This window comes from Hippopotamus amphibius, chromosome 14, assembly GCF_030028045.1.
Source record: "Hippopotamus amphibius kiboko isolate mHipAmp2 chromosome 14, mHipAmp2.hap2, whole genome shotgun sequence".
In the NCBI taxonomy this organism is placed as follows: domain Eukaryota; kingdom Metazoa; phylum Chordata; class Mammalia; order Artiodactyla; family Hippopotamidae; genus Hippopotamus; species Hippopotamus amphibius.
In genome coordinates, this window is record NC_080199.1 from 63,995,710 (window position 1) to 64,020,927 (window position 25,218).

Below are 25,218 nucleotides of genomic sequence, written 5' to 3' on the forward strand. Positions count from 1 at the left end.
CCAAGGGAGGGAACAAAAATGAGTAGCTGCCACTACACATTCCCCTGACATAATAATTATTATCCAAATGATACACAGTCATTGTAGAAAAATCAGAAAATACAGATTAGCGAAAAGAAGAAAACTCAGAATGCTACCATCCAAAAGCAAGTCATAGTTTGGTGTCTGCCTTTACAGATTTTTTTTCTGAGCATCTATATTCCTATATATGTGTATATTTTTACCAAAAATGGTATTGGAGAGTTTTATAGTCTAATTTTCTCACTAAGCATATTGTGAACTTCTTTATATACCAAACTTACTTCTGTAATAATTTGACTATACAGTATTCCATTGTATTTCTTTCTGCACCATACTTTATTCACTGGTACCCTATTGTTGGTCTTATTCACTTTTTCACTATTATAATCAGCATTGCCAGGAATATTTTTATACTACATCTTTGTGCGTATCCTCCATTATTTCCTTAGGATAAATTCCTACAAGTGGAATTGCCAAGGTCAAAAGCATAATTACTTTTTAAAGCTTCTGATCCCTATTGCCAGGTCATTCTCCAAAGGTACCATTTCAGTGTCCCATTGGCATGGATGAGAGTGCCAGGGTCTTACAAAAATTGGGATTTTATGAACAAAAAAATAGTATGGATGGATACACACACACAATAATAATGGGCAAAAGTTATTAAATACACACAATATGCTTAGTGAGAAAATTAGACTGTAAAACTCTCCAATACCATTTTTGGTAATAATACACATATATACAGGAATATAGATGCTCAGAAAAAAATCTATAACGGCAGACACCAAATTATGACTTGTTTCTGGATGGTAGCATTCTGAGTTTTCTTCTCTTTGCTAACCTGTATTTTCTGAAGAGTAGATTGTAAACAGGGAAACTCTCAGCTTTTGGAGACCCGCAAATTGAAGTCTGTTCTGTGGCTCTCATTGAAAGTATGGGATTGATTATACGCCCACTCCAACCTCAGACATCAATAACCGTACCCAAAAACCATCAGTGCCCTGCACAGGCTTCATGGAAAGTATTTTCCCTCCTCCTATCTTTATTCAACATCAATATTGTTGTCATTAACCTTTCAGGAGATAACAAGTTGGAAGTATTCAGGGAATGTTGTATAAAAAGCCAGGTCATATCCATTAAAGGTTACAATATTCAAAATTGACTAGGAAAGGAAAGAGGATCCCATCAGTCCTCCTTCCTTTCTTCTTTATAAATTTTCTCTCCTTTCACCACATTTACTAAAGTTTTAAATTTTGCACAACACACTGGTTATGGAAGGGAAGGAACATTCCATCTGCTCTCACTCCCCCTTTTATTTTTATCTCACCCTGACATCTGACATTGGTACCAAAAGGTACTGATACTGAGCTATGCAACCAGTGCTTGGAAGAATTATATTTCCTTCTTCATAACAAGAATAGTTGTGAGAAGTCTTTCCTTTGTCTATTGTTGGAAGAATGGACTTCTTCTATGATTCCATCCTTAATGTTTCATTGCCTCAGGCTTGAGCATAGTGAAACTAAAAGGTGTGGGTCACAGATAACCTAGACTCAGCAGTTGGAGGTCTTTATGAGCTGGCATGTTTAGGGGTTCACCATTAGTTGGATTATAACACTTTCTGCTGTCTGTTGAGAACTCAGTAAGAACCTCCTGTTACAGTGAGTATGAATTTTCAGTCACTTGTTCAGGTATAAAAGTGGAACTGCTATATTTCTCTGTAACTGAGCTGAAGTTCACTCCTAAGCCACCACCCTCACCCCCGGACAAGTGAAGGCACGTGTCTGCTCTGGGGTCTGGACGCCTGCAGGGCTCAGCCCAGGAGTTCAGTACATGATCCTCAGAAACCTCTTGGCATCCAGGCTTTGGTCAGGTCCCTTCCAGTCTTCTTCCTCCACCAGAAGCCCAAACGTGACATCTTCTAAACTGGAAAAGCTGTCCCTGCAGCATCACACATTTTTCTGGAGTTCAATTCATGGATGAAACCTCTGCTCTAGGTTTTTATCCTTTCTTGGCTCAGAAAGCCTCTTCTGTCTCTAAAACCCCAGTGCCTCGAAAGAGAGAGCCTTGTCCTTCCAGACTGTTTCGTCTCCTGTGATCTGAAAACAATCTAAATTCAGAAACTTGATGACTTTAGATTGGGGGGCAGGGTATCCATCTGCCCCCACCCTCCCTGAAGCAATGAACAGCCCAGACTCTGCAGTTGGAGGGCCACAGGGAATAAGAAAATTATGGGAGAGGCAAACTTCAGTTATTATCTTTGAAATTCATCCCCTACATCATTCAGAATTTGCTATCTCCCGTTTTGTGTTTTTTCTTATGTTTCTCACATGTGAGCATCTTGTTTCCTCCGTTAGGTTGTGATCTCTGGAAGGGACCCTGTCTCCTCCTGCTTTGCAGTCCTTGGGGCCATTAGCGGGAGTACGCACTTCAGAGCTAAGGAGAGCTCCAAATTGGGAGTAGGGAGATGTCTGTTCTCTTTCTAGAGCGGCTGTTGACTAACTGTTCGACTTGGGCGAGTCGTCTGACCTCATGTGTAACCTGAGGGGCTGGACTAAATGCCTCCCCCATCTTTAATTTTCTAGTCATGCCCAGGAAGCTTGTTCTTCAAATGGGCTATAAGGTACATATTTTTCTAAGGAAACTTGGAAACAAGGACCAGGGATATGTCAGTATCCTATTCAAGTTGGCAAAGCATTTGAATATTTCACTGAATTTTAGGACAAAAAAAAAAAAGTCTGTTTCCCACATGTTTGTTTGGTCACGATCAAAACCAGATTTAATTACTGATTTTTCTATGACCGTCCATGGTGTATTTTATAAGCATGTCCGCAGTGTTTTTTCCTAGAACACTTGTAATGGGAATCGTGGTTCGTCTCATTTCTCAGCATCCTGCCAGACAAATCCCTTTGTGAAATAAATCTTAATAATTGGGATGGTGAGGGTTCCTCCTGCTAGCTCTAGTGTAAGGCTGAGTGGTCTTGATGAACAAATCCTTGGAGTAGGTTTGGTTACCATCCTTCTCTTTTGTCTGTTTGGCTTTGGTAGATGTACCTTACCTCTTAAAACAAGGTGAACCTTCTAATACCGTTGTTTGCAAGCCCTGCTGTCTCATCTCCAAATCTACAGAATTTCATTAAGGTCCTGGCACTCTCAGGGTGACCGTGACACCGATGGAATTGGCAGGTTACAAGGTGGTTTAGAAAGAATGGCAGTTACTGAGTAGAAGAGCAGATTCTGTGTAAAATACTAGAGTTTCTCTTTTTTTTTAATTTTATTTTTTATTGAAGTATAGTTGATTTCCAATGGCCAGTAGGCACACGGAAAGATGCTCAACATCACTAATTATTAGAGAAATGCAAATAAAAACTATAATAAGGTACCACTTCACACTGGTCAGAATGGCCATCATTAAAAAGTCTACAAATAACAAATGCTGGAGAGGGTGTGGAGAAAAGGGAACCCTCGTGCACTGTTGGTGGGAATGTAAGTTGGTGCAGCCACTATGGGAAAGTGGGGAGGTTCCTCAGAAAAGTAAAAATAGAATTACCATATGATCCAGCAATCCCACTCCTGGGCATATACCTGGACAAAACTATAATTCAAAAAGATACATGCACCCCTATGTTCACAGCAGCACTATTCACATATAACCGAAGCATGGAAACAACCTAAATGTCCATCGACAGATGAATGGATAAAGATGATGTGATACATACATACAATGGAATACTACTCAGCCATAAAAAAAAGAATGAAATAATGCCATTTGCAGCAACATAGATGCAACTAGAGATTATCATACTAAGTGAAGTAAGTCAGACAGAGAGGGACAGACACCATATGATATCACTTATATGTGGAGTCTAAAATAGGCACAAATGAACCAATCTACAAAACAGAAACAGACTCACAGACATACAGAACAGACTTGTGGTTGCCAAGGGAGAGCGGAGTGGGGGAGGGAAGGGCTGTGGGTTTGGGGTTAGCAGATGTAAACTATTATATATAGGCTGGATAAACAACAAGGTCCTACTGTATAGCACAGGGAACTATATTCAGTATCCTGTGCTAAACCAACATGGAAAAGAATATGAATAAAAAAAGAATGTCTGTATGTGTGTAACTGAGTCACTTTGCTCTGCAGCAGAGATTGGCATGACTAGAGTCCTTTCAGTCATCTGAACCATATGACTTTTATACAAAAGGGCTCTAGTACATTGTTAAGCATGGGACATTGGTGTGCGTCAGACCTGTCTTACCTTCTCATTAGCGTGCAAAATCATTACAATCCTCAGGACTTAGATAACGATGCCAGATATGTTTAAGTGTTTCTAGCTGAATTAAACCTTCTCAGACTAGTTACGTATCACCTTCCTGGTCCTCTTCCAGAATCAGTGTCAAACAGTGTCAGCATTTAAACTGACTTGGTCATTCCTCTCTGGTTGGTGTCTGGCCTTTCCTTCCCCCTTCTCTTCCCATCCTCAGGTTGGTTTCACAGCGAAGCTTAGAAATACATTTAAAGTAGATGTCACATTTCCAAGTGGGAAAATCATGCAGGGTGTCTAAAGCATCTGCCTTACTTTCTATATTTTTTCTTTCTTAATGATTTTAGAGTGAGCTCAAGAATATGAATCACACACCCAGATTCCTGACATTGTTTCTGTAATAGGTGATGAAAACGGAGAGCATAGTCAAATAACTGCAGTGATAGCAAAGCCGTACTTCTTACAAAAGATGCCACAGTGTCCCCTCTGTCAAGGGAAAACAGAGGTTCTGGCTTAGGCCCTTCAGCCTATATTCCATCCTTCAATTACAGGAAAGTTCTGTGAATTCAGGCTGAGAGCGGAGAAGCACATTATGAACGCATTTTGGATCCCCTGTGTTGAGTACTCTACATGTCACCTTATTGCCACCAGATCGCCACTCTTCCCAACCCTGTGTCTCATTTTGACTGCTGTTTGAGGCTGGCACTGGGACCAGCCTTGCCCCTTTCATAGCTCAAAGTTACAGGCCAACCAGAGGCCTTGTCAAAATCATAAAATGACCAAGAACTGAGAATGTCTGAGACTTTAAGTGTTGTCAGGGACGAAGAGGATTGCTTCAATTTTTTAATTAGTTCAGAGGTTTGAAGAACTGGCTTTAAAAGAAAACTGTAAAAAAAAAAAAAAAAAAAAAAAAAGCTGAAGGCAGGTTATTCATTACATTCCGGATGAATAGACTCTCCCGGGAAGGAATTTGGAAGCCCCTTTCTGGGAGCTTTTATTCCAAACATTCCAGGAAGACCAAGCAGCTTAATGGGGGGAGGTTGGCCCCCTGTGGCACTTTCATGCAGCAGGTTTCGTTTTGTGTTCCTTGTCCTTCTGGAGCCTCTCCCCCTCCCGCTTTCTGACCTCATCTTTCTTCACATGTCAGCCTATGCCCCGGCCATGTCTTTCTTGCACACCTGATCCACCATCTCCTGTGGGTTTTCTGCCACTTGGTCACGTGTGTCTGGTTGACAGACCAAGTATCTGAGCCCCTGACGGTTGGTGCCTTAGTAATGCAAATAAGGAGTTTACTCAACCTCCTGCATTTGAGGTTAGAGAGACTCAAGCTAAGCTCCAGGGCCAGATTCCCTACACCAAGCAGCCTGCAGCAGCTGGAGATGCCCTTGTTCAGACTCCGCTGGCCTCCTCGTGTTTGGGGCCCTGTGGTTTTCACAGCACTGGAATGGTCCAGGGCAGTTTATTCAGGTGATGGTAATGGTTACAGCTCCTGCCTTGGAAGCCCCTTACTATACCCACATTGAACATGGATTTGTTCATTTAAGTGTCTATTGCATTTAGGTACCTGACTTCATCTTATATATTTGTTTGTTTATCGTCTATCCCTCCCCATGAGATTAGAAGTTCTATGAAGGCAGAGACTGTTTTATTCACCACTACAGTGCCTGGCAGATAGTACGTGCTCAGTAAACATTCCTTGATTAAATAAGTGATTGCCACTGAATTGCAAATTGTCAGTGATAAACGGTGAATAAAATGATGAGACATTAATCATTGCCCAGGAATTCTGGAAAGGGGTATCTGAGCTTGTCATATCCTGAGACGTGACCAGGCATTCCCTTTGGAACAAGTGCTCTGGACCTTCAATTGGACATACCTGCTATTGGGAAGTCAGTATTTGGGAGCACATCAGTTTGTCCGTTCTGGGAGGAGGGCCGGTCTGGCAGGCAGGAGACAGTGCAGGCAAGGCTGGTGTGAAGCCCCGGGTTGCACAGACTGGCAGTGAGGGGGTCCCAGCACAGGCAGCATTGAGATACCCGAGTGGGAGGACCAGCATCGGGACATCTGTCAACAAGCAGAAGGACTTCGGTCCCCTCCCTGTCCTCCACCGGACTCAAGATTAGGACGTCCATGCAGGTCAGAGATTGCCAGAAACTGCCCAGGCATACTGGTCACAACATCCGTGGCAGAATCAGCCACCCACGTTTCCCAAAGGAGCCCGGCCACAGTTTCAGAGCCCAGCCAGGCAGGCTGAGGTTCAGAGCAGGATGATTATAAGATGGTGGACTCAAGAGGCAAGAAAAAGTGGGAATTCCCTGGCGGTCCAGTGGTTAGGACTCCACGCTTCCACTTCAGGGGGCACAGGCTCGACCCCGGTTGGGGAACTAAGGTCCTGCATGCCGCGTGGCATAAATAAGTAAGTAAATATATAAATAGATAGATAAACAAATAGTTTTAAAAATAAAGGAGGCAAGAAAAAGGACAGAGGTGGGGAGCACAGAGACCCCGCTCTTCTCCAGCTGAATGGCCTCTGGCGAGTCAGTTAACATTTCACCTGCAAGCTGGGGAGAGAGAACACACCTTTAGCATGGTGGTGTTTTAAAGATTCAGTGAGATATATAAAGCTTTTAGGATAGTGCCTGACAAATAATAAGAGCACAGTACATGATTGTTATTGTCTAAGTTATTTTCTGTTACACTTACAAGACCATAAAAAGGGATATATAAGAGAGCATAATATTGGGGAAAATGGAGCACGTCCTCAAGTTAATACTTTCTGCCTCATAGAAGGTATGAACTGGTGCGGTGCTTTACTTGAAGTTGTTTGTGATTTACAGTATCCAAGGAAAATCTAATTGTTTATAATCACACGGGAAAGAATCTTCCTTGTCGTCTTGGGAAGCACAAGTTAGTTGGAAAGCTCTGTGAACGGCTCTGATCTCTCCCCAGCCCTGGGGAGGTCAGGCCGTTGGCCGGTTTGGGTCTGTGTCCTGCCCTAACTGAACAGGTGCTCTCTGAGGGCCTTTAAGAGGATGTGTAATAGATATGATAAAGACATATCCTACAGTTGCGGCGTCTCTGCTTCTCCAGGGAGGCAGAGAGGCTTTTCATGACAATTAATTATTCACATTTTCTCTCCTTCCCCTCAAATGCTTGGTTTCCTCTCTGGCTCCACGGAAGCAGGTTTCCTCTGGGGTGTGTGTAACCCCAGCACCCGATGACAGCTTGGAGCTGTGTTCTGTGCGCCTTTGAGCCTGTTTATTTCAGGGTCACGTGCAGTGGGCACATGCTGGCGATGGCCGGGGTGTGTTCATGCCACCACCCACTCCCCCCACTCTGCTTGGGGGCAGGATATTAGCTGCTTGTGTCTCCGTGGTTCACATGTTGAAGAGGGAGCGCTGGGGTCAGGTCTCCATCCTCTGTGCTTGCGTGATCGGGGCTGCATCCGAGCTGCTGGGACAAGCCGTGCTTGGTCCAGTGCCTTTCAGCCCCTCTGCCTGCTCCGAGGCCGGGTATCTCACCCTTTTGAAAAGCTGTAAACATTGACTCAGCCGTGCAGGCTTCTGCGTGGCCTTTGTTACTGCTCCCTGGGAAACCTTTGTGCCGCTGATCGAGGTGGCCCAACGCTGAGCGCCCTGGCAACTCTCTTGGAGACTCAGAAGCTTACTCCAGGCCTCTTCTCGCCCAGGCCTCTCACACCTGTCTGCTCTCCCTGTGTCACTCTTCTGCTTTTCTGTCATTGTCCCAGGTGCAGTGCTGGCCTGCACATCCCCTTGATGGCAGTGTTCAGATGTAGAGACCTGGGCACGTGCCCTCGGGAAGGCAGTTTCTGAGATATTCTTCCTCAGAGACCCAGGGTCAGAAGAAAGACATGTAAAGGGGTGTCCGTGACAGGAAAATTCTAGACTGGTGGCCAAGGAGTCAGCCAATCAGAAGCAGGCAGGAGAGCAGGAGAGAGGGGTGAAGTAGTAGAAGTGTGGCTGGAAATGGCTGGAGAGTGACAGCTGCTCCTTCGGCTGGGAAAAGGGGAACTTCTGTGCAGAACCGCAGAGGGGACTGTGCACACCGACCTCAGATGCCGTGGCCAAGTGCCTGCCCACTCACTCGCTCTGTGCCCTCGGCCGGTGCCTTCACCTCCTTGTGCCTCAATTTCTTGCTCTCTAAAATGAGGGCACGCGGAGCACCCCCTACCGGCTTCTGGGGTTGTCGTGAGGATTCCATGAGCTCATACATGTAGAACAGCGGCCCGCAGCGCATGTCATCTGTGTGTTACCCAGCGACATCACCCCACATCCACGGCTACGCACACCCTGAGTGTGAGGTCAGAATCTTAATGGGACTGCCTGATGTCCTGACTTCTTCTCCCAGACACTCTTTGTGCTCCACATGTCCTCTTTTCCCTTCGTGGAAGTCGCCGGTAATTTTCTCGAGTGAATGCATTCATCCCCAAATTATTCTCTCTACCCCTTCCATTTATAGTGAGCATTCATCACTGTTTAGCGAAATCACATATCTCCGCTGGTGGGCGATCAGGGCACCATAGAAAAGTGAAATCTGCGTCGTAGGCGACTGTGGTACCGCCTCCCGCCTCCCCTGGAGCTGCTGACTGGCGGGAAATGTCATCAGTTTGCATTTTCACTACTTTTCCTTCAACTGCACTTCTGCTGATAGCGGTGTTTGTGTTCAGTGAAACAGAAAGTAGCCAGGTGAGCAGAAAGGGCAAGCAAAGAAAAGGACCAGAATAATCCATGAATTCCAATTGTTTTCTAAGCCTTCAGGATGCACTTTCACTGGTTCAAATTAATACGGGTCACACACTTACTAGGTAACTGCATGAAAGCAGGAACGTGGCCTAAAGGTAACTGGTCCATCCTTAAGTTCCACCCATCACCTCAGCAACACACAGGTCCAGGTGCCAACAGGACATCCCTCCTGGAAGTCAGTCAGGCATCTGAAGCCAACATGGCCAAAGTGGATCTCGTTCTCTCTCCCCACAAACCTGCCCTTCTTCCCCTGTTTTCTATCTCAGTTGAGCGTCAGCATCAGACGAATCGCTCAAGCCAGAAACATCAAGGTCAGCTCCTTTCCTGCTTTTCTTGTTCCCAGCCCCCAGGCCTGTGGGCTCCATGTGCTTCCTAAATAGCCTGTGAGACTATGCCTCTTCTGTATACCCACTGAAAGTATCTCTGTGTAACAACCACCCACAAACAGTGGCTCAGAACAGCAGTCATTTAACATTTCCCATGTGTCTTGGGTCGGCTGATCCAGACCAAGCTCTGCTGGGTGTCTTTGGGTGTCTGAGCCTGGCTGATGGAGGATTGGCTCAGCTAGGATGGCTCTGTAGCTCTCATCCTCCTTTCTGGCCCCACTGGGCTGGTCCGAGCATGTTCTTCTTGTAGAAATATCAGAAGCACAAGAAGGCAAGCCAACATATGCACCACTGTTGTGTCTTTCTATTGGCCAAAGCTAGGCGTCTGGTCTCATTCAAAGTCAAAGATTTTTAGCCATTTAGTGGAAGGAACTATGAAGCCACGTGGCAGAGAGTAAGGCAACAGGGTAGGATAAAGAATTAGGGCCAATAATGCAACCTCCCATGTCCTTGTTATCTCTTACCTAGACTCTTCACTCATAAATTCTTACTTTGCCTGTAGCCAACCTCCCCTGACTTCATCACAGCATCCCTTTATTAAAACTTTCCACTGCCCCTTATCATGACCAAATTGAGTTGAAGCCCTGTACCACTTGGCTCCAATCCATTTTTCCTGCTGCATCTGTTGCTATGTTTCAGAATTCCTCACCGCCCCCTTCCAAATGTGCTTGTTTTTCACACAGTTCTGTGCCTTCATAAACAGTCTTCCCTCTTCCTGCAGTGATCTCCCCCACATTTGAGGTTATTGTGAGATGTCGTTGACCCTTCAAGACCCAGTTTACCTGGAGCGTCTTCCAGAAAGCCCTCTCAGAAGCCCCTGGAGAAAAAAATTGCTCCTTCCTTCGCGATGTGGTAGTAAATTGAAATCACATCATGCTTATACTTAACTCACAACAATTCGGGATACATGCCCAGCCAGAGAGAGAAAGAGAGGGAGGGAGACTTTAAATAATTCCACCCACCATTCTACTCCGTAACCATAGGAGTACTGAGACTTGACTTTGCTGTTACCTGAGTCATCCTCTGGTTCCAGAAGCCTCTTTGGCTCCCAAAAGCCCTTGTAGTTTGAAAGGCACAGCCTACTGGGTGGGGGGGGGGGGTCTAGTGTTTAATGATACAAGGCTTCTTTTAAAGCCGTGCAGCAAGCCTTTATTTCATCTGCTGTTCAACCAAAGGAACATCTGTCTAGCCATGTGGTCTTGTTGCAAGTCAGGACCTTCCAGTTCTGTATTGGAAATTCAAGGGACTATCAGTGGTAATATTGTCTATAGTAAACGTTTATGTCATGGTGACTTTAGAATCTACCCCCTCCCCAAGATGCTACTCTATCGTATTTCCTGTAGACTTAGATTGAATTTTAATACTTTATGTCGGTATTTCCCAGCGGAGTCATGAAGTTCTCCTTTGTGGCTTTTGGTTCTTTATGGCTGCTGCCTGTGGCTGTGCAGGTCACACACTGTGCAACTCTAAGAGGGCACTGGTCACGCCAGAGTCTATGTAAATGGATGCTGTAGTAGTCATGGTGCCAGCTTCCTTGTCTCCCAGTGCCTGGTACATATTGATTGCTCAAGAAATGTGTGGATGAATGAGTGAAGGAGAAAGAAGGCAACAACAAACTGAGCTAACTATTCCCAAGTGAGATATTTAACAGGATTTGGATGAAAATTTAGACAGGTTTTTCTCCAGCAAAATTAAGACCATGTTATCATAGGTGCCTGGGATGAAATTTACCTGTAAACCCACGTAGAATGTCTTGTTTACCTACAAAAAAAAATTACCCTGTATCCCGTGTACTAATCGAGATGATGGTTCCTAAAAGCATATCATGCCTCTTAAATGTTACCGACCACATGATCGCCCTATGCCTAACACCCTAGCAGACATCGTAAGGCATGTATGGGGAGACAGGTCTAGATTCGAGATGAATCTTGCCCTCCAAGTCACAACAGACTTAAAGATTCCTTGATTTCCCTTGGATGGTCATACAACTTAGATAAACGCAAAAAGAGCCATCATGAACAAGAACAAGCCTTTTATCAGGTTACTTGATAAAATGTGCTGATGAATATTTCTGAAGTAGAAATATGCCAGTATGGCCAGCAAACGGTTCACCCCATGGGAGAAGGTTGCCAAGGTAAACAGTCAGTTTCACACTTGGACGTCACTGTTCTGCCAGAGGACATAGGGAGGACATAGGGAATGAACTGGCCCATTCAGGATGTGTGGGCTTCTGGGTGGACATGGCCCAAGAAGGGGCCCAAAGTGCAGCAGGACACGGGCAGTGCTGGTCCCACCATGCCTCCCCTCACCCCCAACCACAGCCCCAGGAAGCTCTGACAGCAAGAACACTGTGCTCACCCCCTCCCCACGGAGTCGTACTTCCCTGTGTCTCCAGCAGCAAGATGACCACCCCCCGGCCACCCCACCATGGGGACACAGTTGGCAGGATGCCTCACCCACCAGGGCTTGATGTGTCAATTAGAGTAAGTGCCTGGTGAGGAAAGGATTCCATAAATGTTACATGAATGAACAAACCAGTGAACAAACCAATGAAATAAGCAAACCAAAGGAGTGCAGTGATATAGGGAACATTTACGGGGGAAGGCACTTCAGTGACTTAGGGAAATTCTAAGTGGTGTACACGGAGTACTACAGCATCTTCCCTAATGGCTCTGTTATCCTTTCCAAATCCATGGAAACTTGACTGTGTGCCATTCAGTAGAAAATACACTCAACCTGATGAAGTACTGCACCAAGGTTGTCCTAACATCGCCCAGCTTGGGAACCAGTGTTAGTAATAGTTCTTGGGTTTGGGGCAACAGTTTGCTGCAACAGTTGTATTTGCACATGAACTTGGGATCAGAATTTCATAACGATCAAGGAGTCAGTTCAATTAAAATTTAGCTTCTCTTCTTACCAAGACCTTGCATGTTATCATGGGACACCTCAGTGAAATAGTCACCATTTGTTTTGGGGTTTTGTTTTGTGCGGCTAGGTGAGCTCTCCGTGGAGGAAGCGCAGGACCCTTTCCTGGTCAGCATCCACATAATCACAGACCCAGGGGAATCCCGACCCCTGCAGGAGGCCATCGACAAGGTCTTGGCTTGGATCCACCCGGACCTCCAGCTGTTCAGGGTCTCTGAAAGGAGGGCTTCCAGGCGGCGGAGGAAGGCCCCCAAGGCGGTGCAGCCGGCGCTGGCAGTGGTCCTCTTCCTGCAGGAGGAGTACGGGGAGGAGCAGATCCTGCAGCTGCACCGCACACTGCAGCGGCCGCCCTGGCGCCACCACCACACGGAGCGCGTGCCTAGCAGGTTCCTGCCCTACCTGCCCTGCAGCCAGGACTTCTTCACGCTGGCCCCTGGGACACCGCTGTGGGCCATCCGGCCCGTGCACTACGGCAAGGAAATCGTGCGCTTCACCATCTATTGTCGCCATGACAACTACGCCGACATCCTCAAGTTCTACGAGCTGATACTCAGGCGTAGCCCCAGCCAGAGGAAAACAGACTTCTGCATCTTCCCCATTTTCTCCAATCTGGATGTGGACATCCAGTTCTCCCTGAAGAGACTGCCCAGTGACCAGACGCCAGTCCCCACCGACTCCTCCGTGCTGGAGTTCCGAGTCAAGGACATTGGTGAGCTGGTGCCTCTCTTGCCTAACCCCTGTAGCCCCATCAGTGAGGGGCGCTGGCAGACGGAGGACCACGATGGGAACAAGATCCTTCTGCAGGTACCTTGGGGGAAGTCTGTCTGTCTGTCTGTGGCTGTCTGCACTTAGGGAGAACAGAGAAACAAGTGAATTGGTTCTGCCAGAAACCCTAGTTAGTACCTGTTACAGGACAGTGAGTTAAGAAAAAGGAGGGATCAGTGACCTTCTCTCTGGCTCTTAGACCAAGTCAAGGTGTCCATACTCTAAACAGTTTTCACTTCACTGCCTTGGCCATGTGCCCCGAGGCAAGCAGCAGCCGATTCCTCTAGTGCCTCTTCACCCACCTGTTTGAGCATCTGCTAAATGCTTGTGGCTTTTGGGGATTTTGATATCCCAGGGAATTTGTTATTAAAGATTCCTTAATCTACTCCCTTTCAAGTAGGGAGTTTTTACCAATGAATTCTTCCCGTCCACAAAGGTCCTTCATGGAAACCCATCTATAACAATTGTAAACTATGTTGACATCCAATAGAGAAGGTATCTGTTTTCTTCTTTGCTCCGGTGCGTCCCTCACTTTCTACCCTTTCACCCTTCTGCTGCTAGGCAACAGGTCATTAAAAGTCAGTGATTATTGGAAATGACTTTCTTGGCATTTTAAGGAGTACGTGGGGCTTTTGGAGCTTCTGCTTTCATTAAGCTTGGAAAGTGGGAGTGAATACATAGAAGGAAATGGATGCAGTAGACTGTGCTGTTGCTTCTGTGGTTAATGTCTTGGCTCAATTACTGGACCCTTTTCTCCTCCCATCCTTCCAGCAATTGTCCCAAACTCTTTAGAGGTCATTAATTATACTCTAGAATTCAAATTTCAGCATACAGATTTAAGAATGTCCTATCCCTGCCCTACCTGACAAATGCTTTCAAGACCCAGGCTTTCTAGAATTAACAGGTAAATCCGTTCCAGGCACATAGGATTTCGTCTTTCTGAACTGCCTCTGCCTCTGGCATCTCACTTTTCATGTATGGCTACCTGAAAGGAGAAAGTTGATAGCAAGTTTGAAAGGTGCTGATTATATTTACTTGAATCACAGGTAAAGTTTTATAGTTTTTGTTGGTTTTGGCATTAAACATTAGAACTATAATCCACATATCGCAAAATGAAGTGAGAAATTGGCACATGTCAGATACCTGGTTCAAACTACAGCCAAGCCACGTGGCTTAAGTCAAAAAGGTCACCTTGAGATATTGACAGTTTAGAGGAACTAGATAATTTTCAGATTTCCCTTTGAACTATGCAAACAAGAAATAAGAAATAATATTGCTTTATTATTCACTGAACTAAATGCTAGCTAGCATTTGTTTTATTTTTTGATTTTTATTTTATATTGGAGTATAGTTGATTTACAATGTTGTGTTAGTTTCAGGTGTACAGCAAAGTGATTCAGTTTTACATATATATCTATATATATATATTCTTTTTCAGATTCTTTTCCCATATAGGTTATTACAGAGTATTGAGTACAGTTCCCTGTGCTATACAGTAGGTCCTTGTTGATTATTTTATATATGATAGTTTGTATATGTTAGTCCCAACCTCCTGATTTATCCCTCCCCCCCACTTTTCCCCTTTAGTAACCATAAGTTTATTTTCAAAGTATGTTAGTCTTTTTTTGTTTTGTAAATAAGTTCATTTGTATAATTTTTTAGATTCCACATATAAGTGATATCATATGGTATTTGTTTTTCTCTGTATGACTTACTTCATGTATTGTGATAATCTCTAGGTCCATCCATGTTGCTGCAAATAGCATTATTTTGTTATTTTTTATGGCTCAGTAATATTCCATTGTATGTATGTACCACATCTTCTTTATCCATTCCTCTGTCGATGGACACTTAGGTTGCTTCCATGTCTTGGCTATTGTAAATAGTGCTGCAATGAACATTGGGGTACATGTGTCTTTTTGAATTATGGTTTTATCCAAATATACGCGCAGGAGTGGGATTGCTGGATCACGTAGCAGCAGTCCCCAACCTGTTTGTCACCAAGGACTCGTTTCGCAGAAGACAGTTTTTCCACAGATGGTGAGGTGGGGAATGGTTCAGGCAGTAATGCGAGCAGTGGGGACCAATGGGGAGCAGCAGATGAAGCTTCACTTGCTCACCACTCATCTTCTGCTGTGCAGCCTCGTTTCCAGCAGGCCTTGGACCACTAATGGGCTGCAGCCCTGGGGGGTTGGGGACCCCTATCATATGGTATTTCTATATTTAGTTTTTTTAAGGAACCTCCATACTGTTCTCCATAGTGGTTGTACCAATTTACATTCCCACCAACAGTGTAGGAGGATTCCCTTTTCTCCACAGTCTCTCCAGCATTTACTGTTTGTAGACTTTTTGACAATGGCCCTTCTGACCAGGGTGAGGTGATACCTCATTGTAGTTTTGATTTGCATTTCTCTAATTAGCAACGTTGAGCATCTTTTCATGTGCTTTTTGGCCACTCTATGTCTTCTTTGAAGAAATGTGTGTTTAGATCTCTGCCCGTTTTTTGATGGGGTTGTTTGTTTTTAATTAATCCCCTGTTGGTTGCACCACTTGCAAGAATTTTCTCCCATTCTGTGGGTTGTCTTTTTGTTTTGTTTATGTTTTTGTTTTTGTTTGTTTGTTTTTGCTGTGCAAAAGCTTTTAAGTTTAATTAGGTCTCATTTGTTTATTTTTGTTTTTATTTCCATTACTCTAGGAGGTGGATCCAAAAAGATATCACTACAATTTATGTCACAGAGTGTTCTGCTTATGTTTTCCTCTAAGGGTTTTATAGTATCCCATATTACATTTAGATCTTTAATCCATTTTGAGGTTTTTTTTGTGTGTGGTGTTAGAGAGTGTTCTGATTTCATTCTTTTGCATCTGGCTGTCTAGTTTTCCCAGCACCACTTATTGAAGAGACTGTCTTTTTTCCATTGTGTATTCTTGACTCCTTTGTCATAGATTAGTTGACCATAGGTGCATGGGTTTATTTCTGCTCTTTCTATCCTGTTCCACTGATGTATAAGTCTGTTTTTGTGCCAGTACCATACTGTTTTGATTACTGTGGCTTCATAGTATAGTCTGAAGTAAGGGAGCCTGATTCCTCCAGCTCCGTTTTTCTTTCTTAAGATTGCTTTGGCTATTCAGGGTCTTTTGTGTTTCCATACAAATTTTAAGATTTTTTTTGTTCTAGATCTGCAAAAAATGCCATTGATAATTTGATAGGTATTGCATTGAATCTGTAGATTACCTTGGGTAGTATAGTCATTTTGACAATATTGATTCTTTCAATACAAGAACATGGTATATCCTCCCTTAGGTAGGTTTATTCCTGGGTATTTTATTCTTTTTGATGCCATGGTAAATGGGATTGTTTCCTTAATTTCTCTTTCTGATCTTTTGTTGTTAGTGTATAGAAATGCAGCATATTTCTATGTATTAATTTTGTATCTTGCAACTTTACCAAATTCATTGATGAGCTCTAGTAGTTTTCTGGTAGCATTTTTTTTTTCTATGTATAGTATTATGTAATTTGCAAACAGTGACAGTTTTACTTCTTTTTTCCAATTTGGATTCCTTTAATTTATTTTTCTTCTCTGATTGCCATGGCTAGGACTTCCAAAACTATGTTGAATAAAAGTGGCGAGAATGGACATCCTTATCTGGTTCCTGATCTTAGAGGAAATGCTTTCAGCTTTTCATCATTGAGTATGATGTTAGCTGTGGGTTTGTCATATGTGGCCTTTTATTATGTTGAGGTAGGTTCCCTCTGTGTCCACTTTCTGAAATGTTTTTATCTTAAATGGGTGTTGAATTTTGTCAGAAGCTTTTTCTGCATCTATTGAGATGATCATATGGTTTTTATTCATCAATTTGTTGATATGTGTATCACACTGATTGATTTGCAGATATTGAAAACTTCTTGCATCCCTAGGATAAATCCCACTTGATCATGGTGTATGATCCTTTTAATGTATTGCTGAATTTGGTTTGCTAGTATTTTGTTGAGGATTTTGCGTCTATGTTCATCAGTAATATTGGCCTATAATTTTCTTTTTTTTGTGGTATCTTTATCTGGTTTTGGTATCAGGGTGATGATGGCTTTATAAAATGAGTTTGGGAGTGTTCCTCTGCAGCTTTTGGAATAGTTTCAGAAGAATAGGTGTTAACTCTCCTCTAAATGTTTGATAGAATTCACCTGTGAAGCCATCTGGTCCTGGACTTTTGTTGAGTTTTTTAATCACAGTTTCAATTTCAGTACTTGTGATTTGTCTGTTCATATTTTCTTTTTTTTTATTTTTTATTTTTATTTATTGGCTGTGTTGGGTCTTCATTGCTGCACACGGGCTTTCTCTAGTTGCTGCGAGTGGGAGCTACTCTTCATTGTAGTGCGCAGGCTTCTTATTGTAGTGGCTTCTCTTGTTGTGGATCATGGGCCCTAGGTGCGTGGGCTTCAGTAGTTGCAGCACATGGGCTCAGTAGTTGTGGCTCACGGGCTCTAGAGCACAGGCTCCATAGTTGTGGCGCATGGGCTTAGTTGCCCCTTGGCATGTGGAATCTTCCCAGGGCAGGGCTCAAACCTGTGTCCCCTGCATTGACAGGCAGATTCTTTACCACTGCGCCACCTAGGAAGTCCTGTTCATATTTTCTATATCTTCCTTATTTCAGTCTTGGGAAATTGTACCTTTCTAAGAATTTGTCCATTTTTTCTAGGTTGTCTACTTTATTGGCATATAGTTGCTTGTAGTAGTCTCTTAGGATATTTTGAATTTCTGTGGTGTCAGTTTTATAGTCCCTTTTGAAATGTGAGAAAAGTTTTCTTCTGTATTTGAGGACTGCCAATTCTTTATACAAAATATAATGCAGTTTTGTAAGTAAAAATTAATGAAGATTTTGTTTATATTAAAAGACCAAAATGAATGTGATTGTTTCTGAGGGACTTTTTCCTTTTTGCAGTATTTAGAATATTTTTTTCTCTCAATCCCTATAATAATGTAAATGAAAGAGTAAAGTATGAAAGCTTGGCCTGAGCTCCACTCAAAGAAACCATTGAAACAGTATTTCAAAGAAAAGCCACAGATTTAAATGGCTATAGAATCTGTATGGGTACAGGCTTTTGAATTTAGAGCATCCAAGTGTGAAAAGAGTAAGAAAAAAGATTTGTATCTTGGGGTCTCAGGAATTTGGGCCTGTGTTCAAAATAGTAATATGTCAAAGAGTTAAATTAATGTGGGCAGAAATGACTAATAGTGCCCCTCACAATTCTTGATTGTGGATGTTTGAAGAGGTTACTGTTACTGCATCACTGCAGAAAGCAGCTCTCTGCTTTAGCATGAGAGAGACAGCTGCCCACCTCTTTAAGTTAGTTTTAAAAGTAAAAATTTATACGTCAGTCTTTAGCAAAATTAAGATGTTTTGGTCATGGAGGGAGAGTCACAGTTGAGAGAACACCTTTTTTTTTTTTTTCCGCATTCTCCTTAGCAGTGTGTTTCCCAAGTTGCATTTTCAACATACATGCTTTTGTTCAGTTGGGTGCAGTTATGCATTGAAATCAGTCCTGGTTGGGTAATTTTTAGTTGCTTTCTTAAAATATAGATTGCATTTCAGTTCCTCATCCTGCCCCACTGACTTAACATTCTGTATTTCAGAGCCCTCCTCCAGCCATTTAATTCTTCTGGAAGAGAAACGCTGAGAGGTTTGTTTCTGGGAGCTACTCAGCCTCTTATAAGAATTTGGAAATGTTTTTAACTAAGATCTGATTAGGTGGAAAGAAAACCTTCCACCTCCTGAAACCCACCTGTCCTTTCTTGGCACTGCCTGATTGAGAGGGAAAACGCAGAGAGGCTGGTGGGTGGGGAGTTGCTGGCATCAGAAGTTCCCCAAGATCCCTGTAGAAAATGCATCTTAGAAATTTGCACTAAGGCTGGATGATCAAAACTATAGCTTTCTGGAGCTAAGACCTGTGTTACAAGAGCTAGAACTAAACTAACACTGTGCTTTGAACATAATAGGTTCTCTTTATACATTTTTCTTTACTTTTTATTGAAGAATAATATAAACGATATATACAAGGAAAAGTGCACGTCATAAATATATGCTCAGTGAATTTTTGCAAATTGAACATTTACATAAGCAACACCCAGATGAAGAAACAGAAATGCAAACAGAAGAGAAGGCTTCTCTTCCCCCACCCCTGGGACTCCCTTCCCTTAAATGAACATATTAATGACTCTAGATTGCACAATAGTTGGGGGGGAGAAGTACCTGGTCAAAAAAGTTGGGAACATGGCTGTGTTACCTGGGTTTTTTGTATTTGTAGGTAGATCTCATTTAAAAAAAAAAAAAAAGACTTAGGTTGGCTGACAAAGATACAGGCCATATAAGAAGATTAATAAAAATAATTAGATACCAAGGGGATTTCGAATAATGGAAAAATAATGATTGGAAAGTAAAGTAAACCAAGTGTAGCATCCAAAGTGCATGTCATTTCCTATCTGAGAGCCGTGCTGCTTAATTGGTAGGCACTGGCCATGTGTGGCCATTTAAATTTAACATTTAAGTGAATTAAAATAAAAAATTCAGTTCCTCAGTCTCACGAGAACATTTCAGGTCCTCAGTAGCCCCCCGTGGCTGGCGGCCACCATATTGGTTAGCACACATACAGAACATTTCCATCATTGCATAAAGTTCTGTCGGACAGCATTCTTCCAGAAATAGGCCCCAGTTTTGATTTTGAGTCCTCTAGCAGCAAAATCAGAGTGGAAAATCAGCAGTGATAACAATTTTTGAGTCTGTGAGGCAAAAATAAATTATGCTTTAGATGCGCAGCTATTCCTGGTTCCACGTCCTGGGAGCAGCATTGCCCGCACCTTCTCACGTCCACTGAGGTGTCGGCAGTCCGCCCTCAACTGTGCCTCTAGAGCAACTGCACCAAGGCTTTCCTTACACAGAACCTGCAGGGTGGGCAGGGCGCCCAGCCAAGTGTAGTGCAACAAAGGCATCGCGCAGAGGGAGGCAGGGCAAAACAAGGTGGTCGTGCCTGCAGCTCCTGGGGGCTTGGCTTAATCCCAGAGGGAGAGGTGCACCTTCAGATAATCTCCCCAAAGTTGTTTCTCTCAGCCAAGCTTTTGGTAGATCGCAAGGGACAGTGAGCTTGGCTTGTTTCTTCCCAGCCGAGCCCCTGGAGTACACCTGTTCCACTGGTGTAGCTGGTAAAGGATGGAGTCCTATGTCCTGTGACTCAGCCGAGCTGGGTTGTGTGCTGACATCTTCTTAGGGAGCTCTGGGAAGCCTGACAAGGATACAGGCCTGAAAAATGGGCCACTGCTCCCTTGGAGGTCTACCACGGCAGGGCCACACTCCTTAAGAAGCAATTTGGGGTCCATCCAACACACAGAAGCACAGTTGAGGACCCAAAGGCCAGTTTCACAAAGAGAACGTGGCTGCAATTTTAGGCTGGAAAAATGTGGAAAGCAGGTCACTCCGTGTCTTTGAAGAGCTAAGGTAATTTAACAGTGACGTCTACACCTTTGGAAGACTTCTTCCGTAGAGCATGGTCACTGGCTGTCCTTTGCATCCTCATAAGGCAGAAGAGGAAAGTGGCTTAAACAAAAGGTTTTAAGTAACATTTAAAAGGCAAGAAATCCAGACACACAGAATTGTTACCAGTTGAAAGAGCTGCCAGGTTCAGTCTCAAGGATTGTCTTCACTGGAGAGCTTTTAAGATTTCATCCCTGCCAGCTCGTTTACGTGTCTTCTTCACCCAGGGAGGAGGCTGTCTAGACAATCAGTCCTGGAATACTGGGGCCATCGGTGCTATGAGGACTGGGAGACAGGCGCTGATAAGGATGCAATTGAGGGACTAAGTAGGCTCCAGAGACTTTAAAAAAATTTTTTTAATTGTGGCAAAATACACATAACAATACACATGATGATAAAATATACTGTCTTAATCATTTTTAAATGCATAGTTCTGGAGTGTTAACTACACTCACATCATTGTGCAACCATCACCACCGTCCATCTCCAGAACTCTTTTCATCTTGCAAAATTGAAACTCTGTCCCCATGAAACAATAACTCCTCACACCCCCTCCCTCCGGCCCCTGGCAACCACCATTCTACTTTCTGCCTCTACGAGCCTGACAGCTCTAGGAATCTCACGTAAGTGGGATGATACAGTATTTGTCTTTTTGTAACTGGCTTATTTCACTTAGCATAATGTCCTCAAGGGTCATCCAAGTTGTAACATGCATCAGATTTCCTTCCTTTTTAAATCTGCATAATATTCGCTTGTGAACATGTCACATTTTGTTTACCCATTCATCTGTTGATGGACATGTGAGGTGCTTCCATCTTTGGGCTTTTGTGAATAACGCTGCTGTGGATGTGGGTATGCAAATACCTCTTTGGGTCCCTGCTTTTTCACTTCTTTTGGGTTTATACCCAGAAGTGCAATTGCTGGGTCACGTGGTAAGTCTACGTTTAATTTTTTTGAGGAAAGGAACGGCCATACTGTGTTCTGTAGTGGCTGCACCGTTTTGCATTTCCACCAACAACACGTGAGGGTGAGACTTGTTTTTTAAGAAAGCAGAGAAAGGCTTGCTCTTTGTGGGGTATGGTACATCGTATTCTGCACTAGCACGTAATAGCATGATGGCTGGAAAGAATAGCGCAAACGTTGAAGTGAGGCATTGATATTTCACCTGACACACTCCAGGTCTAGACTCTATAGCAGAAATTCTTAACGTGCCGTCCTTGGATCCCATGCACAACTTGTATGCGTGTGTTTATGTGCATTATCATAAAAGGTGCATCATATCCTGTCTCTCAACATTAACTCTCCAAAGGCTTCCCAAGGCCCTGGCAGCCCTTCCAGATGTTCACCAAGGCCCAAGGCTGTCCATCAGCTGCTCACTTCTCTGGCTTCACCTCCCACTTCTCTCCCTTCCTGCTCCCTCTGTGCCTTCTGCGTTGGCCTGCTTTCTCTTCCTCAGATGCAGCAAACTCATTCCTCAGGACCTTTGCACCTACTACCCGGAACAATCTGCTCCACGATCTTTACATGGCGGGTCCCTTCTCATCATTCACATTTCAGAGATGCCTTCCCTGCCTGCCCCACCTAAAGTAGCTCCCAGATAACCTCCTGAGCAGCAACCTTGCCTCTGCCCTCGCTCCTCCACTGGACAGCTGGAAGGTCCCTTTAGAACATAAACCAGAGCATGTGACTCCTGTGCTCAGAACCCCATCCTCTGTGGAGTAAAAGCCAGTTTCCTCACCGTGGCAGGTAGGGCGCCAGGTTGCCTCCTTGCTCTGCGCTTCTCCTCCCATCACTCTGCCCCAACCCTGGCCTCACTCTTGACCCGTCTTGGGTCTGCTCTGTCCCTCTGCCTGGAGCCCCATCGCCACCCCCCAAACCCCCCACCATCCAGCTGGCCACACGACTGTTCCCTCTCCCCCACCCCATCAGGTCTCTGCTCCACGTCCCCTTCCTCGTGATGCCTTCCCTGGCCACAGCATGAAGAACATCTTCCCCTCCTCTGGTAGCTGTGCTCCTGCCCTGCTTGCCTTTTCCCCATAGCACTGCCCCCTTTATCAGACTGTGTATTGACTGACTAGAGGCTTGTCTGTCTCCCCCACCGGAACCTGAGCACCTGGAGGGCAGGGACTTTCTCTGTTTTGCCCACTGCTGGGTCCCTAGTGCCTCTAACAGTGTCTGGCACACATTAGACATTCAGTGTTGAATGAATAAAAAAAGAGAAGGGGAGAGAGATGGCGACTTGGGGCTGTTCCGGGCAGGCCCAGGGGAGGCAGGGTGAGCAGGGGAGAACCCTGGCTGGTGGTTAGAAACAGGGGAGATGAAGAGTGACCAGGGCCCAGAGGAGGAGACCGGGACAGGAGGCACCCGTGGGAGGACTCCTTGAGTCGTGGTGTCTGCTGGCTGATGGCGGGGGGCCCTCCAGAGCTGAACGCAGGGCAGGGAGCAAAGAGGAGGAGCGGGTGGCCTCCCGCCACCCCTCACGTCGGGGTGGGGGCCCCGGAGAGCACAGTGAGCACGCTGACAGGAGCCCTTCTCCCCCTCCCCCAACCCCGGCGCCCCTCCGCTCCCAGAGGAGGCTGAGAAAGTAAGAGGTGGGCTCAGCTAGCATCTCAAAGGCCAAATGACACACATGGCACTGTCCACCCTGCCGTCAGGGCGCCTCTGCTTCTAGCTGCCAGAAAGGGACAGAGACCCTCTCCAGGTGGTCACCTTGTCTGGGGAGGAGCTTAGGCAGGGAAGAGTTTACCCAAGAAATAATAATGGTGTGATGTGAATATGAATGTCTTGCTTAGGAGTTGCCATGCGGTGGGCTAAGTGCGCTCTAATACCTTCCTGAACCCTCTCAGCGTGTCTCCAGCGGGGGACCACCCGTACCCTGGCCCTGCAGACGCACACCCAGAGATGTAGGTCAGTAACTGCCATGCCCAGAATTACCAGCAGCAAATGGTGAAACTGGGAGCGAACTCGGGGACATTTGACTCAGGAACCCACGCTGGCTGTGCTGCTCCCTGTTCTTTTCCAAGGAACCCGGCAGAGACAGCAGACCTGAAAATCACAAACCGCTGGGTCCCAGGAGGTCCGGGGTGGGGCCCGAGATCCTGCATTTCTAATCAGCTCCCAGGTGCTGAGGTCTGTAGCGCCCTCTCTACACGTGCACCAGGCTCAGGATATTCTAAGCAGGCCTACCCAGTTGTCACTTCATGTTTGACTAGCACTACCTGGGGCACATTCTCTTTTTAAAATTTTATTACAACTGTACTTAGTAGCAGGCTCAGTACAGAATATCAAGAGTACAAGCCACAATATTGTGATCATTCACAATATATACTACATGTATTGAGTCATTATACAGCTGAAACTAAGGTAATGTTACATGTCAATTACATCTCAAAAGAAAAACAAGAGTACAGGTCACAAGAGGTGTCTGGAAGATGACCTCAGAGCTTCCTAAAGCTGCACGTATCCTGTTCCCAGCCCCAAGCCCGATGTGCAGTGCACAGCAGCTACCCAGTATATGTTAGCCTGTTCCTCCTCCCTGTTGGCCTCTGGTGTTCTCAGGGCAGGTGCAGTGACCCAAGGACCAGTGCGTCCACCCATGGAGGCAGGGAGGGCTTGATACACCCGCCCAGGGTTTGTGGCTTCCAGTCCAGATGCTGAAGAAAATTGCTGTTTTCACTCAACTGCAGTTCCTGCCCTGGGTTATTTTATCTGTGCAGATTGCCCAGGGTGGCTGAAAGTCGCCCCTAGAAAATCGTTTCCCAGAGCATCCTCTGAGTGTCCTATTCCTGCAGAATGTGTAAGTGACATCATAGCTCTTTCAGGCCTGGAAGGAAGAGTAATTTTCTTTTAGGTTAAAAAAAGAAGTGACCTAAGAGTGTAGGCCTCGGCATCGGATCTCTGAAGCAGAGGAAGGAAAATGAGGAATTTTAGGCAGTATTTTCTGCTCTCAGTCTTCGAGTAGCTTCCCCCCTTGGCCTGCCTTTCTCGTTTAGCTTATTTAATTTGGTCTATCCAGAGCTTTGCTTCCGAAGGGGTTTGGTTTGCTGGTGGACCTGGAAGAAAGGGCTGCTGTTTCTGTGCGTGGCAAGCGACCACCAGCAGGTTGGGCTGGTCCCCTGCAGGCCGATCGCATTGTGCCTGTAAGTAAACCGCAGCAGAAGGCGCCCGTCAAGCGCCAAGGCTGGGGAGCTGTTTGAGTCAGCAAACACGTTGAATGTCTCCCCTCAGCCAGACATGGTACTGGAGATGGACAGAGATTAACGAGAGAGTCCTGTGCTCCAAGTTCACGGCTAGTCCAGACCATCCCGCGGAGTGTGACATGGGCGAGCCGTGGTATAGCAAAGTGGGGTGCAGTGGGTATGTTTCAGGGGGGTGCCTCCCTCCAGGGCTGGGGAAAGAGGAAGACCATGTCGGGAGCCAGCAGTTAGGAGTCAGGGCTCTAGTCCCACCAATCTAGACCAGATCGTTTGGGGACAGCTCTTAGAGGCTGGTCAAACCCTCAAACACCAGGCCAGGAAACCTGCTTTAATTTCCAGTGAGTTTTCCCCCTGTGTTAATAAAATTTTTTGTTAG

At 45.0% G+C, this 25,218-nt stretch overlaps 1 protein-coding gene across 2 annotated transcripts in view; it reads left to right on the forward strand.

Annotated features, from left to right (window-relative positions):
* Nucleotides 1–25,218, forward strand: part of FAM124A (family with sequence similarity 124 member A) — a 101,977-nt gene that overhangs the window by 20,825 nt on the left and 55,934 nt on the right. The window contains exons 3-4 of one of the 2 annotated variants that reach the window (XM_057708010.1): nucleotides 12,431–13,164; nucleotides 18,756–19,023. In XM_057708010.1, coding sequence (XP_057563993.1) covers nucleotides 12,431–13,164; nucleotides 18,756–18,776 — 755 coding nt within the window. In that variant the 3' untranslated portion in view covers nucleotides 18,777–19,023. Of the gene's footprint in view, nucleotides 1–12,430; nucleotides 13,165–18,755; nucleotides 19,024–25,218 lie in introns of those variants that run through there. The other variant, XM_057708009.1, reaches the window with a different exon arrangement.